This window comes from Neomonachus schauinslandi, chromosome 8 (genome assembly GCF_002201575.2).
Source record: "Neomonachus schauinslandi chromosome 8, ASM220157v2, whole genome shotgun sequence".
Lineage (NCBI taxonomy): Eukaryota > Metazoa > Chordata > Mammalia > Carnivora > Phocidae > Neomonachus > Neomonachus schauinslandi.
This window is the reverse complement of record NC_058410.1, coordinates 69,229,287-69,245,936: the sequence shown is the minus strand read 5'-3', so window position 1 is coordinate 69,245,936 and position 16,650 is coordinate 69,229,287. Positions and strand designations below refer to the sequence as shown.

Genomic DNA, 16,650 nt, shown 5'->3' with positions numbered 1-16,650 from the left:
TTTTTATTCTCTAGACCCAAATGCCTTCTGGACATCTCCACTTTTGCCATTCAGCTTTGTTGGGTAAAATCTAAAACTTTTTTCAATTATAATTTCTGACATGAGGTGCTTAAAAAAGACTTCCTGTACTTCAAAATTACAAAACATTATATTTTATTGTAATACTGTTGTGGTTGCCTTTTTTACATTTAATACTTTATTCTACCTGGGATTTATTTTATGTTTGGAGAGATAAGTAGGGAAAATGTAATGATTCCATATTTTTTCTCTTGTATTTTTTTTAAAGATTGATTTATTCATTTGAGAGAGAGAGAGAGAGCATGGGGAGAGGGGCTGAGGAGAGGGAGAGAAAGAGAATCTCCAGCAGACTCCTGGCTGAGCACAGAGCCCAACATGGGGCTTGATCCCACAACCCTACAACCCTGAGATCATGACCTGAGCCGAAACCATGAGTTGGACGCTTAACTGACTGAGCTACCCAGGCGCCTCTCTCTTGTATTTTTGAGTTGATACTCACTCAATTCTTTTCTTTTTCACTATTTGTCCATTTTATGTGTTACTGAGAGTCCTATTGACTAAGTACTGTGAGAGCTGGATGAGGTATATCTTGTTCATCGTTGAATTCCTTGGCATTTAGGACAATGTCTAGGTGATAGAAAGATTTTAGTAAATATTATTGAGTGAATGAAATATGGAGGGGGAAAATTCTTTCATTAGTGGTTTTAACTTCATAACACTTTACTGTTTTTTCTCTGTATCTTTAATATCAGGAAATCTGCATCTTAGAAGCTTTTAGCCTATCAAATATTTTAATTCATCAAATTTTGAAAAACATTCTTTTTTTTTTTCAGGGTAAACCAAATAACTTATTCATATCAGCTATGCTTCGATTCTTTCCTAGATCCCAAGCTTACTAGAGAAGCAGTTTATATTCACTTTTCTTCTAAGTTAACAAAACTTTCATGAAAACATGCTGTTCCACATGTGGCTTTGTGGATATAATCACATGTCTATTACTGTTTCTGTGTCTGCTTAATCTTTACGGCTACGCTCTGCCTGTCCCAGGGGCTTTATTTGGCTGATTTGTTTTATTTACTTGGCAGTGGGAGCCATGGATAATACATAATGAGGATCTGCTTTGTTTGTTTGGTGATGATTATTCCAGTGTTAAGGTCAAGGAACTGAGTTTTAAAATGGAAAGACAATTCATCCCACTGTTATTTAATGATACCTTCTGTGTGCAAAGAACAAAATGCTATAGAATATGTCTCTATCTGCAAAGAATACCTTTCCACGAAGAGGGACAGAAGACACAACCATCATAAAATTCATCTTAAGCACAATGTCAAATCAGTGGTAGAAACAATAGTGTGGGCATTCAGGAATGGGAAAAATCACTCTGACTTGGGATGGCTAAGGTAAACTTCCTGGAGAAGTTGAGACTTAGTTAAGATCATGTAGGATGTCTGGTTAATGGCGTATCTGATATGGGTAAAAAAATGAACAAAATTTGCAATGGAATGCATTGTACAAATGTGATGGCCATTGGATACAGTGGAATGACAGTCAACCTTGTGTGGGAGAGGAGAGACAGGAAATTGGATCAGATTGTGGAGGGTCTTTAGTTTTGTTTTTTGTTTTTGTTTTTTCCAAAAACATTCCTTGGAAGTATCCTATTTTATCAAGCATAAGCCATAAATATTAGGGCTGGAAAATCCTTCATGGCTTTGCTGACATGAAAAAAAAGAACCTGCTTTATTGATGAGCCTGTGTCTTTGTACATTATATCCATGAGTGCTATTAACTTCAGTGTTTTCTGTATGTTTCAGACATTAGTCTCTTACCATGGGGGATTGGAATTTATTGGGTGGCATCCTAGAGGAAGTTCACTCCCACTCAACTGTAGTGGGGAAAATATGGCTGACCATACTCTTCATTTTCCGAATGCTGGTACTTGGTGTGGCTGCTGAAGATGTCTGGGATGATGAACAGTCAGCATTTGCCTGCAACACCCAGCAGCCAGGTTGCAACAACATCTGTTATGACGATGCTTTCCCTATCTCTTTGATCAGGTTCTGGGTTTTACAGATCATCTTTGTGTCTTCTCCTTCTCTGGTGTATATGGGCCATGCACTTTATAGACTCAGGGCCTTCGAAAAGGAGAGGCAGAAGAAAAAGTCACACCTCCGAGTCCAGATGGGGAATCCCGAGCTTGAATTGGAGGAGCAACAAAGGATAGATAGAGAGCTGAAGAGGTTAGAGGAGCAGAAGAGAATTCATAAAGTCCCTCTAAAAGGATGTCTGCTGCATACTTATGTCTTACACATCTTGACAAGATCTGTGATGGAAGTAGGGTTCATGATAGGCCAATATATTCTCTGTGGGTTTCAAATGCACCTGCTTTACAAATGCACTCAACCTCCTTGTCCTAATGCAGTGGATTGCTTTGTATCCAGGCCCACAGAGAAGACAATTTTCATGCTCTTTATGCACAGCATTGCAGCCATCTCTTTGTTCCTCAATGTACTGGAAATATTTCATCTGGGAATCAGGAAAATCATGAAGGCACTTTATGAGATATCCAGCAATGAGGGCACTGAGGATGAAAGCAGCACCCCATTCCATTTGAAAAAATATTCATTGGCCCAGGAGTGTATGATTTGCTCTCTCTTGCCTAAAAGAATCCCTCTACCTCAAGCAAACAATCAACAGCAAGTCATTCGAGTCAATGTGCCAAATCTAAAACCATGTGGCAAAGCTCACAGCCCATGCAACTTGAAGTAGACTCGTGCTGTGTTAAAGAAGAGTGGGCTGAGAAGGATCAGCACAGTGGACAGCTCCATGCCCACAGCCCATGTCTCTCGGTAGCCGGTACTCAAAGTCAGCACCCCGGACAGCAACTGGACTGTTCCTCTGGCCTACACAACGCAAAGTCTCAGTCCTGCCTAGATACAGAGATAGCTCCTAGACACTGCCCATCCTATGCAATAGGAACCTGGGGGCAGTCCCAGGATCGATGACTCTCAGGAGAGGCTCTCACAGATTTACACAGTAAATGTAGAGACAGCGATGGCAGTGTGAGAAAGAGTGGGGTCTGGACAGACAGATCTTACCTGGGCAGTCACAGCTTTCTGTCCAGATTACTGTCTGAAAAGGGACACTTGTACAGTGACTCAGGAAGCTCCAGTTCTCGGAACAGCTCTTGCTTGGACCTTCTGCACCGGGAAAATAGCCCCTTGCTTCTGCCTTCAGCCACTGGATACAGAACATCAATGGTAAGTAAAGATGGACAGCCTGACTGAACATAGGACTATTGCAAGAGGTTTTCCACTCTAGCTACTTCTTAGCCTTCGCTGTCCAGCTACCTGGTGTGTATATGTGTGTGTTAAGAGAGAGGGAGAGAAGGTGAGGGAGGTTAATTTATGGAGAGTTAAATCCTGTCATTCAATACATTCAGTTAAATTCAATTCATGAAATAAACTTACTAAAAACTTACTTTATATTATTCAGTCTTAGTAAGTGCTGGGTTTATAAGTGGATAAAATACTGTCTCTGCTATCAAAGGGCTCAGAGTCTAGAAAGTTAGTAAGCATACAAATGTGATCAAGTGTAAGGTGCCCTGTTAGAAGGGGTGGATGGGCAAAGGAGGGAGTGGTCAATTCTTTATGGATGGGTCAGGAAAAGCTTCATAGTAGCGGTTACTTTTGAATTGAGCCTTAAAAGGTGTGGTGATTTTCTCCAGATCTAGGAGGACTGGGGTACACGAAAGAAGGCCATCCTAGTACAGGGAGCAGCACAGACAAAGGCTGAGAGCTGTGACACAGCAGGGCTGTCTGGGGAGCTATGTGTGGCTGGGGCACTGGCAGGTAGGAAGGCTGTGGAGAGGGAAAGCTGGAGAAGGGGCCATGGAGGTCTTGTGGGAAGGCAATGGAGCACCCATAGAGGGTGTGCAGCGAAGTGATGGGATCAGAGTTACATTTTAGAAAGCTCTGTCACAGTGTGGAAAATGGATCAGAAGAGGGATCGTTTGTAACCTTGGGTTGCCCTTGTCTCATTAAGGAAGGAGGGTGTGCTCCATTGTTTTAATAGCTCTGGCATTTAAAAGTCATATACAAAGATTTGGTGATATATTTCACAAAGACTAAAATCAATATTGTATTGATTTTAATTCTGTTTTCTGAAAAGCCAGTGTGGAATAAACATTTCCTGCTCATTGTTAAGACATGGGTATTTACTGTGGACTCTTCTCAATTCTGGAAAAAAGAATGACACTTGCTTTATCCACCACTCCTAACAGCCTTTTTCCATTAAAAAGAAACAACTCCAGGTTTGGTGGGGGAACTTCCTAGTTGAGCTCACTTGGTTGAGCTCACACACTTGCTTTCTCCTGTTAATGATAATGATTAAATCTATGATGATTGAATCCCTACCCCAGTTTCATATCTCCTGTGAGCTTAGAGATATTTTGTTACTGCACTAAAGCCATATCTTGAGGAGGAATCATCCTACCTAGATTTTTCCTATAATGCTTCTTTCAAACTGATACTCGTTTCTTGTCAGTGACGTCATCTACCCAGGAGACTATGTTTAGGATCAGAGTGTGGCTACTTGGAACCCACACCGAACTACAGCAGGGTTCTCAACCCTGGCTACTAGTTAGAGTCATCTGGGGGCTTTAAAAAATCTTCATGCCCAGGACCCATCCAATTCCAATTAAACCAAAATCTTTGAGGGTGGGATGCACATCAGGATATTTAAGTAAATTCTACCCATAAAGTGGGGCTTGGACTTATAATTCCAAGATCAGGAGTCATATGCTGTACTGACTGAGCCAGCTAGGTGCCCCTAGGATTAGTATTTTATTTTATTTTATTTTTAGATTTATTTATTAGAGAGAGAGGGAGACCAGGGTTGGGAGGAGCAGAGGGAGCGGAAGAGAGAGAATCTCCAGCAGGCTCCCCACTGAGAGCAAGTAGCCTGATGTTGGGCTTGATCCCACAACCCTGAGATCATGAGATCCCGACCTGAGCTGAAACCGAGTTGGCTGCTCAACCGACTGAGCCACGCAGGCGTCCCTGGGATTAGTATTTTTTAAACTCCCATGGTGATTGCAATGTGCAGCCAGGGTTGAGAATCACTATTTTAGAGTAACCTTGCCAGGGGTTACTGCTTCTTATCTCCATTTGTGAAGTCAGCAAGACAGTTTTAGTCATTTTCCCTTTCTTATACCTCTTCCCATGTGAGAGGAGTCTTTGTATTGGCAGAGAGTTGAGGGAGAGATGGTAGTGTTTAGTTAAGGCAGATTTTTTTTTAATCTTTCAGATTATCTTTTGGGGGAGGCCAGCCATTCCTACAAGCCTGAAGAAAAGATGATGAAGATGACAGGCCCCCTTTCTTTTTTCTTCTTCCTCTTTCTTCCCTGTTTTTTATGTTTCTAGGAATTACAAATAATGTCTTCGGCCACAGAGATTTCCTACTTATGGTCACTTTCCCACCAAACCCCTTATAGGGTTGACAGGCCACTTCACTCCCCAGATGGTAGGAAGACTTGATTGAGGCCACAGCTATCAACCCCAGAGCTCTGTGGCTGAGACATGATGCTTCTTGCCTACAGAGGAATCTGTAATTAGAAATCAGTGCAGCAAACAGGGTTATAATCATCCACTGTCAATATATGGACTGTAAACTGCTTTTTACACTGTATTGGGTCCTGGATGGCAGAATTTTTCAGGCTCAGTAAGATGCATTCTGACTTCAGCAGTTGATGTTTCAGAGTGAAATAACTTCTGGTAGGACCACAGTTGCTTTGCCGCTTATGATGTGTCCCTTTGAGGGAACTGTCCTGCAAAAGAAATGCATTCTATTTTGGAAGGTCATAGAAGGCACCAGAAGGAGCCATGATTTTATGCTGAGACATTTCCCTTGCTGTTACCCAAACCCCACAATTTGTTCAAGTCCAAACTCACTGATCGCTAAATAGGCTTCTATCAAGGTTGGTTCTTTGAAGACTAAGCTGGGCATAGAAAGCAGACTTTCATTCTGGCCAAGTGAGCCTGGGGAGGAGGGCTGGCTGAGTTTAGCAACCCGCACTACCCTCTGTAAGGGAGAACTGTCCCCATTGCTGAATGCAGAGATGCTGTGGAGCAGTAATTCTTGTGCCCAGTTCCACATGAAATCACTAGGGAAGCTTTGAAAACTGTCCCAGGAAAAATCTCTGCAGATGGAGCCTTGACACTAGTACTTTTTAAAGCTCCCAGATGATTCCAATGTACAGCCAGAGTTCAGAACCATAGCTGTAGAGAAGGGAGATTTTGACATTAGGAATAAGATTGCCCTGTGAATTCTTCCAATCTTTTGGGACATTAACGTGATGTAGCTTCAAAAGGTGAGGACACTTACACTTAGTCCCACTGCCTGGGATGTACCACCCACCCTAAGACCTTGGCATGACCGATGGGGCCAGCTGTGCCAAGGCCCTACAGAGTTCTCTTGGGCCACGATCAAGGAGGGGAGAGAGAAGGACGAGGTTGAAATAGGCAGGAGCTGATATTAGGGCTTTATAGGCCATGGAAAGGAATTTGGGCTGGATGGCACAGGGATGGTGGTGAGCTGAGAATATGTTTCAAGAAAAACCCCACGTTCTGGAGAGTCTATTATAGGGTTACTCTGGTCTGAATGTTTGCATCCCCTCAAAATTCATATGTTGAGACTTAATCCCCAATGTGATGGTGCTTGGTGGTGGGGTCTTTGGGAGGTGATTAGGTCATGAAGGTGGAACCCTCATGAATAGGAATAGTGCCCTTATACAAGGGGCTACAGAAAGTTCCCTATCCTATCTACTATGTGAGGACACAGCAAAAAGACAGCTATCTATGAACCAGGAAATGGGTTTTCACCAGACAGGGAATCTGTCAGCACCTTTATCTTGGGCTTCTCAGCCTCTAGAGCTGTGGGAAATAAGTTTCTATTCTTTATAATCCACCCAGTCTACCTGAATGGACTAAGACAAGGGGTAAGAGTACAGTCAGGGAGGCCAGCTAGGAGGCTTACACAGTGGCCCAGGGGAGAGAGGCATGTGGCTCAGACCAGGGGACCATTGTTAATGGTTTGCATGGAAGAACAGTCTTTTTCTTGTTTTTCAAATTAAAGTAATACATGCTCATTGAAAGAAATTCAAGCAATATAAAAGAACATAGAGAATAAAATGTGAACCTGACCATGTGAGGATTCATCTCTTTTTGTTCTCATCTGGATTCAGTTCCCACTTCACTCCCTGAAGACAACCGCTAACAGCTTAGGGTGTGTTCCCCCTACCTTCCTCAGGGTATTTGTCATCTGTCTTTGAGGACAAATGTATGTCCACCCATATATGGTGGTTTTTAAAAATACAAATGTGATCATGTAGAGATGTAGAGATGTCTTTGTAATTTGCTTTTGCTCATTTCATATGTCACAGGGGTCTTCCCATGTCAGTACCTGTGGAACGGCCTCCGTTTTACATTAATTCATGCTTTTGTATGGTATGGATGAGCCATAAGATACTTGATGGCCAGTTAGCCATTCTAACTTTTTTCTACTGCACACAATGTTGCAGTGGATGTTTCATACATATATCTTTAACAGGTATCTAGAAGTGGAATTATTGGTTCTAATGGACATGCACATACTACATTTTGACAGATGCTGAAAATTTTTGTTCAGGAAGGACTACACCAATTTGTTCTCTTTTTAAAAAGATTTTATTTATTTGAAAGAGAGGCAGAGAGAAAGCGCACGAGTGAGGGGGAGGGGCAGAGGGAGAAGCAGGCTCCCCACTGAGCAGGGAGCCTGACTCCACTCAGGGCTCGATCCCAGGACCCTGGGATCATGACCTTAGCCGAAGGCAGATGCTTAACCGACTGAGCCACCCAGGCGCCCCTACACCAGTTTATTCTCTTATCAGCACATTAGCACCTCTTTCCCCACATTCTTATTCATACCAGCCATTATCTTTTTTCCTTCCAATCTGATGAAAAGTGTTTTCCTTTGTGTTTTTCTTCCATATTTTATTTTAGAGAGAGCACAAGTGAGAGGGGCAGAGGGAGAGGGAGAGAGACTCTCAAGGAGACTGCGCTCAGCACGGAGCCCGAGGTGGGCCTCGATCTCACGACCCCGAGATCATGATCTGAGCCGAAACCAAGAGTTGGATGCCTGACCATACCACCCAGGCGCCCCGTGTTTCCCTTTGTTTTAATTTACATCTGTGATTACTAGTGGGGTTGTTCATATGTTTACTGGTCATCTGTATTTCCACCATGAATGATCCTCGTCTGTCTTTTCTGTTGGGATATTTGTCTTTCTTCTGATTTCTAGGAGCTCTTATATGGTATTATATTAACTCCTTGTTTGTATGTGTGTGTGTTTGTGTGTGTGTGTATATATATATATGTGTATATATATATATATACACACATGTATGGAAAGATTTTTCTCCCAGTCTGCTTGTCTCTTATCCCTGTTTACAGCATCTTTGAATTTTTACTATTATATTAAATCTAAAATCTATTACTTCTAGGTTCTTTGTCTCATTTGAGGTCTTTTTTTTTACTTCACATTAAGAAGTGTTATTAGATGGGTATTTTGAGGATGGATTGTACTAATTTATTGAGCCCTTTGGTTGAGCAGTTTTACATAACATAACAATTACCAAAGAATCTGAAGAAGAGGAGGAAAGATACTCACTTCATTAAGGGCCTGATGGCGGTCTAGACACTTCATGGGCTTCCTCCCTGTAGCCCTGTAATTATCTCTGTTTTATGGATAAAGAAATAGGTGACTTATCCGAAGTCATACAATTAGGATGTGGTGAAGCACAGTTCTTGGGACATAGCAGGGACATAAATTAATATTTAATGGATGAGTGAATGAGCTGGAATTTTATTCCAAGCCTGTCCGACTCGACCCAAGCTCCTTCTATACCTCATTACTGCTTCTTGCTCTCTCTGCATAAGGCAGCCTAAGTTTAGCAGATTTTTAGGGTCAAGGATAGATTATTACAAAATGGAGTATTCCACATTTGGATCCCTTTTCCCTTCCACATTATACAAAGCCAAAAATCTGGCTAATTGTAGAAAGAGCAAAAATGGAGCTTTGGAAGAAGTTGGCTTACAGTTTTAGACCTGGATTTTGGACAAAAATAATACGTGGAGAAGGATAAGAAGATGACAGGTAGGATTCAGATCTTTCAGGGAACAGAATCTCTTTCGTGGTCATCCTTCTCTGGGTCAACCTCGGGAGAATTGTCTTCAGCAGGTTTTGATTGGAGCCCTGGTATTTGTGACATACACAGAGTCCCAGGTGGGTGGGCAGGGCTGACTCTTACAAGTCCTTTGAGTCTATTTTGTTTGTCTTGTTTCCTATTTCTTTCAGAACATGCTTCTAGAACTTTCGTCTCTTATGAAAAAATAATTCATGTGTGGGGCCAGAAAAATGAACCCAGGAGTAACTGGCATCTGCGGGAGAAAAGTTGCACTTTTGTTAGCTCAAACTTTGAGAAGAACTGTGGGAACCATTCCCTCCACAGAGACACCCACCGGGCGATGGGTGTGTACAGGGTGCTCCCAGCTGGGCCCCCCTCTACAGGAGACCCTCCCCTGATGGGGCTGGGATCAGCCTCTCACTGCCCCACCTGGTCTCACCGCCGGTCTGATCTCAAGCAGGTGGAGGAAGGGAGGAAGTGCACCCCGGGAGAGAAAATCTCGGGTAAGAGCCGCTGCCTGTCTGAGGGGAGAAGGATTGGGACATGGCTCTCCTTCCCCCATCTAGCAGCCCGGTGGGATTTGATGCCCTGTGGGGCACCCTGTTCTGCGGTGGCACAGCAGCAGTTAGGACCATTGATCAGATAGATGGAGTCACTGACCGATCGATCTCCTGTTGGTTCCTTCTCTCTGGAGGACCCTAACACACTGGGGACTGCCTGGGATGCTGCGGAAGGGAGCCCAGCATTGGATGGGGCTGGTCTGGGCTTCTAGCCCAAATGGCTCCTGAGTCTTCTCTGTCCCTGTACTTTGCAGAGGTGGAAATGAGGTTTGGAGATATGAAGAGGCATGATCTGTTCCACAGTAAGTTGGTAGAAGAGCCAGTGAAGACCAGGTGGATGAAAATGATGCTGGGGCCAAGTCCAAGTGGGTATCACTAAGGAGCAGAGCATATTCCAGGTGCTTAAGACACGTTATCTCCACCTTGTACAACTGTGTAAAGTTACTGTTCACCCCCATTTTATAGATCAGAGAAGGCTCAAAGAGACTAAGTAGCTTGCCCCACAGCTCAAGGTCGCACAGCTGAAGTGTCTGCCGTGCAGCTGAATTCAGACCCAGATCCCACTGCTCCAAGGCGCAGACTCCTTCCAGGAAGCCGTGAAGCCATGCTCTCTCCTATCCATGACAATCAGCAGCCCCTGGGCAGTGATTTATTCGCACATCTTCCTGTCCGACTAGCCTGTGGAAGCTGTAAGGATAAGGGCTGTACATTTTCAATCTTGGATGCCCAGCATGCAGCACAGTGTTGGTTGGTTGAATGAACGTATGTTTCTGTACAGATGCCAAAGACAATATATGACCTTTCACTTCCAGCTCTCCAGTCTATTCCTTATTCACTGGTGTTCTGTCATGTCCTGTCAATAGGTTTATTATGAGAGACTCTTTCAGAAGCCCCTGTATGGCAGTTTTTTTCTCCTTGAATTTAAACTTCCTTTGTCCTCAGAAGCCTTTACAGGGTCAACTATATAGCGCAAAGAGAGGTTAAAGGATGGGTGTAAAATGTGATGCTCCCAGTCAATGCTGGTGTGTCTCTGACGGATTCCACCTCCCGCTTTAGGATGAGGATCACTGCTTCAGGGATGCACTTGTCTTCAAGGGGCAAGAGGAAGAGCTAGCCATGAAGAACCAGTAATGCCTCTTTCTGGCTGACTGAGCAGGACTGTGGCAGTGTATGGTGGCATCTGTGGGAGCCGGAGGGGTGAGGATCGAAGGTATCATGTTCTTAAATCAAATGAAAGGAAAGACACTTGCATAATGGGATGTGGGATGAGTGGCTTTTTCCATCTCTCTGGAAAGCGAAGGATGGCTGCTGCCCATCTGGGGCAGGACAGTGTTTGAATGCCCCTCTTCTGCAGAAAACAGTGGCTTTATTCTATTGCAAACTATGATTGTCATTCCCACGACAAGTGCAAATGTCAAGGTTGAAGGAGCGAATGACCATCAGTTCTAAATGACCGGGTTTTTTTTTTTTTTTTCCTTTCTTTCCTTCCTTCCCTTCCCTTCTCTCTTTTTCTTTTCTCTTTTCTTTCTTTCCTTCCTTCTTCCTTTTTCTTTCTTTCTCTTTCTTTTTTGAAGATTTATTTATTTATTTGATAGAGAGAGTAAGCACACATGCACAATGAGGGGAGGGGAGCAGAGAGAGAGAGAAACCCAAGCAGACTTGGAGCTGAGTGCAGAGCCCGGCAACTGGGCTTGATCCCACAACCCAGCTGAAATCAAGAGTCGGACGTCTAACCGACTGTGCCATCCAGAAGCCCCTAAATGGCCAGGTTTTCTTAAGAGAAAATTTTGGGACTAAGACCCACCTGCTTTTTTCAGAATGGATTGGGTAACTTTGTCTTCAGGCAAAGGACTGTATTTGACCCCTCACATCTACAATGTTACAACTGTGTTGTTTTGCTAACAGTTGCTAACCCCATTATATGCTCCCTGGAAGCCCTCCTTGGCTCAGTAGGGTGACCAGGGAGTGGAATTCAGTAACTTTTAATTTCAGTTTTCTCATCTGGGGGACGGGGTGAGGCCAGGTACTTCCTGAAGCTCAGATCTCAGCAGCTCTTCAGACATCATGAGAATGTATTATTTACGGCCTCACTGACAGCTTAGCCAGACCACCCGAGTCCAGCATTACTCTTGGTCATCTAGCCTGCCTGCCATTCAATACCTTGCTTTCCCTTTACATCAAAATCCAGGACTCAGATGATCGAATATACTTTTCTAGTTTTATGTATTTACTCCCTTAACCACAGTTCTAAACTCTTTGCCCTGCTCATCACTGTTATCTTGGTGTTGGCTTAATACCCCTTTCTCCCTGGTTACTTTCATTTAACTTTGTTTTATTCATTCATTCATTCATTCCTTCATTCATTCAACTCTACCCCCAATATGGGTCTCAAACTCACAACCCCGAGATCAAGAGTCACATGCTCCACTGACTGAGCCAGCCAGGCGCCCCTAGCTTTCTGTTTTAAATTAGACCTATTATTTTGAGATAATTGTAGATTCACACGCTCTTGTATGAAACAATACCCTTCAGCAGGCTACCCTCAACGGTGACATTTTGCAGAGCTATCGCACAACATCGAAGCCAGGAAATTGTGTTTAATGCCTTTTATCTGCTCTCACAGGCATCGGGGATTTTTTAAATTTCAGCGTTGAGGAGTCACATTAGCATTATCACATTTTTTAGGTCTTTAATCAGATTAATCAGGTAGCAGGTAAGGGTCCAAACTAGAGGAAGACACATAATTCTCTGGGAGAAGAGATTTCCTAAGGCCTCCAGCCCTGTGATCTTTAACACAGGGGATCAGAGGCAGGGAAAACCAGCTTACAATGCATAATGATATGTCTTTATTTCATCAACAGAAATGGTGTCTAGACAAAATTCAGTTAACACTAGCAATTCAATTGAGTGAAAAATTTTTTTTTTGCACAATAGTGTATTTACAATGAGTAAATGAAGTTTCAATTCATTAGTTCATAGCAATGCTTTGTTTTCCCCAAAATGGTAAAAATTCTTAGTTACAGAGAATAAGCATCAACAGCCATTTCATTTTTACAATAAAAAGCACAATGAAAACCACAATCACTTAGAAAAAAAAAAAGACAAGCCTAAGAACTAGTACAATAAAATGATGCATTGAATTAAGTTACATTAATCGCATAGAATCTGTGTAAAAAGTATGTAGAAAAACACCTGATGTAACCTGTTACAGTCGTTGAGCAGTTATGAGAGGTACAGAGGGTTATACAGGTAGATATGTGTGAAACTGTCCGTATTGTTCGACCTGGGGAGGAAGAGAAGAGGGGCTGCGGCCCCTTGCATACACTGAGAAGACCCTGTTTTGAATATGGCCTCTGGAGTTTGTAAGGCATATATTAGAGGTGCACTTGCATCAGACTGGTTCTGGAACAAATTCTCCCAGGCCCTTCTGGCCTCACGGGCAAAGGTGGTGCTTGCCTCGAATGGCTCACTGTGTCTAAGCAGCACCCGGAGCTCCCAAGTGCATTTGGAATCTTCCTGTTCACTCACTAGAAGTGGTAGTTCTTTTAGGTCCGAGCGTGAATGGGCATCCCAGCACTCACACACGCCAAATGCATCGTTAGGACCCAGGGGAGGTTACCCCTCTGCCTGCTGACGTATTTTGGTAGGAGACTTAGCATCATCGGTAGGAAAAACCCTCTTTGTCCAAGTCCCTTCCCTCTTTGCTCACATACATGTCCGATCAGCCCCCCAGGAACTCTTGGCACTGAATGAATGGTCTTGGTGCCCTTCTGCTTCTAAGGAGGGCCACTGTTTTAGCTGAGGTCAATAAACTGGAATGAAGTGAAAGTCAGAGTTGTTTATCCATCGCTTGACAGTGAGATGCATGCACCACGTCACAACATGAAATCAAAGCTACAAATTGGGCCTCTGCAACCAAAGGGTATTCTTCACAGAATGGCAGCTTCATTCTCATATTACAATTAAAATGCACTGATACTCATTTGATATAAATATTATCTCCCAGGGTGGAGTGTAGGAAAATACTATACACTTACTTTTCTTCGCAAGAAATGTTTTTGCACCGTCAGTTGAATAATTTATCCTCAAAATCTGCCACAATAGGTCCTTTCTATGTACAAATACTATCTGCACACACTATCTGTGTACAAATACCGTCTATTCTGCAGCATCAGTCTTTGATGCCTGGGTCAGGGGATGGCTCGGGCGGTACCGAGAACACACAGACTGCCTCCATGCACACGGACTTCCTGCACGAATACCGACTCCACACAGGGCACCGCACAGGGGACTGACTCGCCGGTAACTGCGCCTGCAACAAGATCCTCAGTCTGGGGAAAATTTATTAACTGATGATCGAGTGAACAGCTTTATTCTTAAAAAAAGAAAAGATTCTGCCCCTCAGTCTATTTACAGTGATTTGAAGACAAAACTTGATTCTTGCTCCCTACTGGTCTGCGACTCCTCCCAAACTATAAGCGATAGGGGAGCAGGTTGAAGTCATTTATTAATTAAGCAGCTGCTAGTTTCAGTGGGGTAGAATGTGGAGACCCAGCCAGGTGGATCTTTTGTAGCTGAGTACCTTTGCAGGCTTGACCCACTTTGGGAGGGTTGTGCTACTCCACAGGATGTGGAGTAGCCCATAGGGACAGGACTCTGGGATTTCTTAAAAGGCTTAGAGTTTATACACCTTTGCTTCTTCTTCTTTAAAGGCAATCATAAGGTATTAAAAGAGAAAGTGTAGGTAGGTTTAGCTCCTTTTTTAATGAAGATTTTAAGTCCTCTCTATGTGGGGCTCGAACTTACAACCCTGAGATCAAGAGTCGCGTGCTTTACTGGCTGAGCCAGCCAGGCGCCCCTAGATCTCTTGGTAACAGCTTTGAACTTCACATTGTGGCCACTTAATTTCTGGCAGTTCGCTGGTGCAAGTCCTAGAGCTGGTCCCTGGCCTCCTTTTTAAGGAGAAGTGGCAGTTGGCATTCTAATCACTAGCCTTTTTTTTTTTTTTTTTTACTTCCTTGGGAAAGCAATACAAGGATTAAATCCAAAGTCATAGTGCATCTTAAAAGCAGCATACTTTTAGAAAGACAGTTAATAAATTACTTGTACAATATACAAAATAATGTTTTATACTGCAGCATCACCTCTGACGCCTGAGTCATTGTGAGGGCACCCGGAATGGAAATAGCAGGATGGCCTAGTCACTTTGCCAACTCTTTTGTTTTGTTTTTGCAATCATTTTGTTCCAGAATCAGTACGTAATGAAGTTTGATTTTATTCAAGGCACCCCCCAGATAACGCAGAGAAACAAACACATAACAGTAAAGCACTCACCTGCCCAAAGCCCGACCAACCTGAATGAAGCGAGGTTGTCTGGACACACAAGTAGGACACAGGTAGATCCAAGGGGAGGACTAGATGCAGGCAGATGGTAACTAGCCAGGGGGCCACCGCCACGGTCCCCGCCCCTACGGCTCATGCCCACTTATCTGGAGACCCGACTAGGCCTCGGCAGGGATCTTCCTAAGCAGTCCATGGGGGGAGGTCCTTTATTTTTATAAGGAAGGACCCTTCAAGCACAACTACATGTCACCATGCTGTGCAAACACTCTTCCCTGTTATTGACTTGCTTTTGTTTTTCCTAAAAGACACGGGCCTCACCAAGGGATCCCCGGTTAAGGAGACAGGCTGGTTTTTAAAACTCCACTTGAGGCAGTTTGGATTCTGGTCCCCAGCTAGTCCTCCCTTTGAATCAACCTGGAAACAATTCTGACGAACATGTGGTTCAGGGTAGTAGAAGACAAGACAGGTCACACAGACAATTGCACAAAGCCAATCACTGTTTATGGTACATAGTGAACAAAATCATTAAGTCGTTAGAAAATCTCTAAGAAATGGAAAGAGTTTTTCAAGCAGTGTTTTTTAACCAGTTCCCATAGCGGGGTTTGGTTGAGGAAGAGGGAGAAAAGTGAGGTGGGGGTTGGGGGCAGCAGAACGTGAGCTGACGGTGGAGGGAAATCAGGAGGCCCCCTCCCCCACCCGGACATGGCCGCAGCACAGGGGCGAGCGGACGGAACGACAGACGGGGAGACTGTGGAATGTGGTCAAGACTACCAGTTGCACATGAGCTGTCACCAGGGTGAATCACGCCAACAGGCTGGTTTGGACCTGGTTATGAGACTAGCAGGAAACATTCTTTTTTTTCCAAAAGAAGAGGAGGTCACTTAAAAAAGGCAACAAGAGAGTTAAAAAAAAAAAAAAATACTGTTGGCTGACTCCTCCACCGCAACACATACCTGTGATGCATCACACGATTCACATTGAATTTAAATTCCGGCTGTCACCAGGTTTCCACAAAGGCAAACCCCACGGTGAAGCACAGAACCGCTCCACTAGGCCAAGACCTTCCAACAACCGTAATAAAAACGGCAGCTCCAGCGCGGAGCTGCATCAAAATCCGTCTCAGACCAGCACACGCACATGCGCACGCACATGAGGAGAAACAGAAACCCAGAGGCAGGTTTTAAAAGCGCAACTACTTGAAAAGAAAAGCCTTTTTTTTTTTTAATCCTACCGCATGAACCAACAAATTTCTGGCATTCATACATATTTAAACATTTAGCGCTAATATTTGTACAGAAAAAAGTTAATACTAAAACATATGTTACTATGATTTCACTTTTCGCCTACATCATATACTAATTTCCCCTTTTACATGCAGCTTTAATATTGTCCAAACAATGGCACAAATAAAGAAACAAAGTCAACCGTCTACTCCCCACTGCCCACCACCCCATCCCCACATCAAACCTTTCGGGAAGAGTCCCACAGCCAGGCTGGAGGGCCCACCGG

General features: G+C 43.6%; 1 protein-coding gene across 1 annotated transcript; it reads left to right on the top strand.

Annotated features, from left to right (window-relative positions):
• Positions 1 to 1,845: 1,845 nt before the first annotated feature.
• Positions 1,846 to 3,489, top strand: GJA10 (gap junction protein alpha 10). Its single transcript, XM_021693584.1, is given in 4 exon segments — positions 1,846 to 2,734; positions 2,737 to 3,299; positions 3,302 to 3,365; positions 3,368 to 3,489. Coding segments are annotated over 4 exon segments (1,623 nt in total). The 3' UTR covers positions 3,475 to 3,489.
• The last annotated feature ends 13,161 nt before the right edge of the window (positions 3,490 to 16,650 follow it).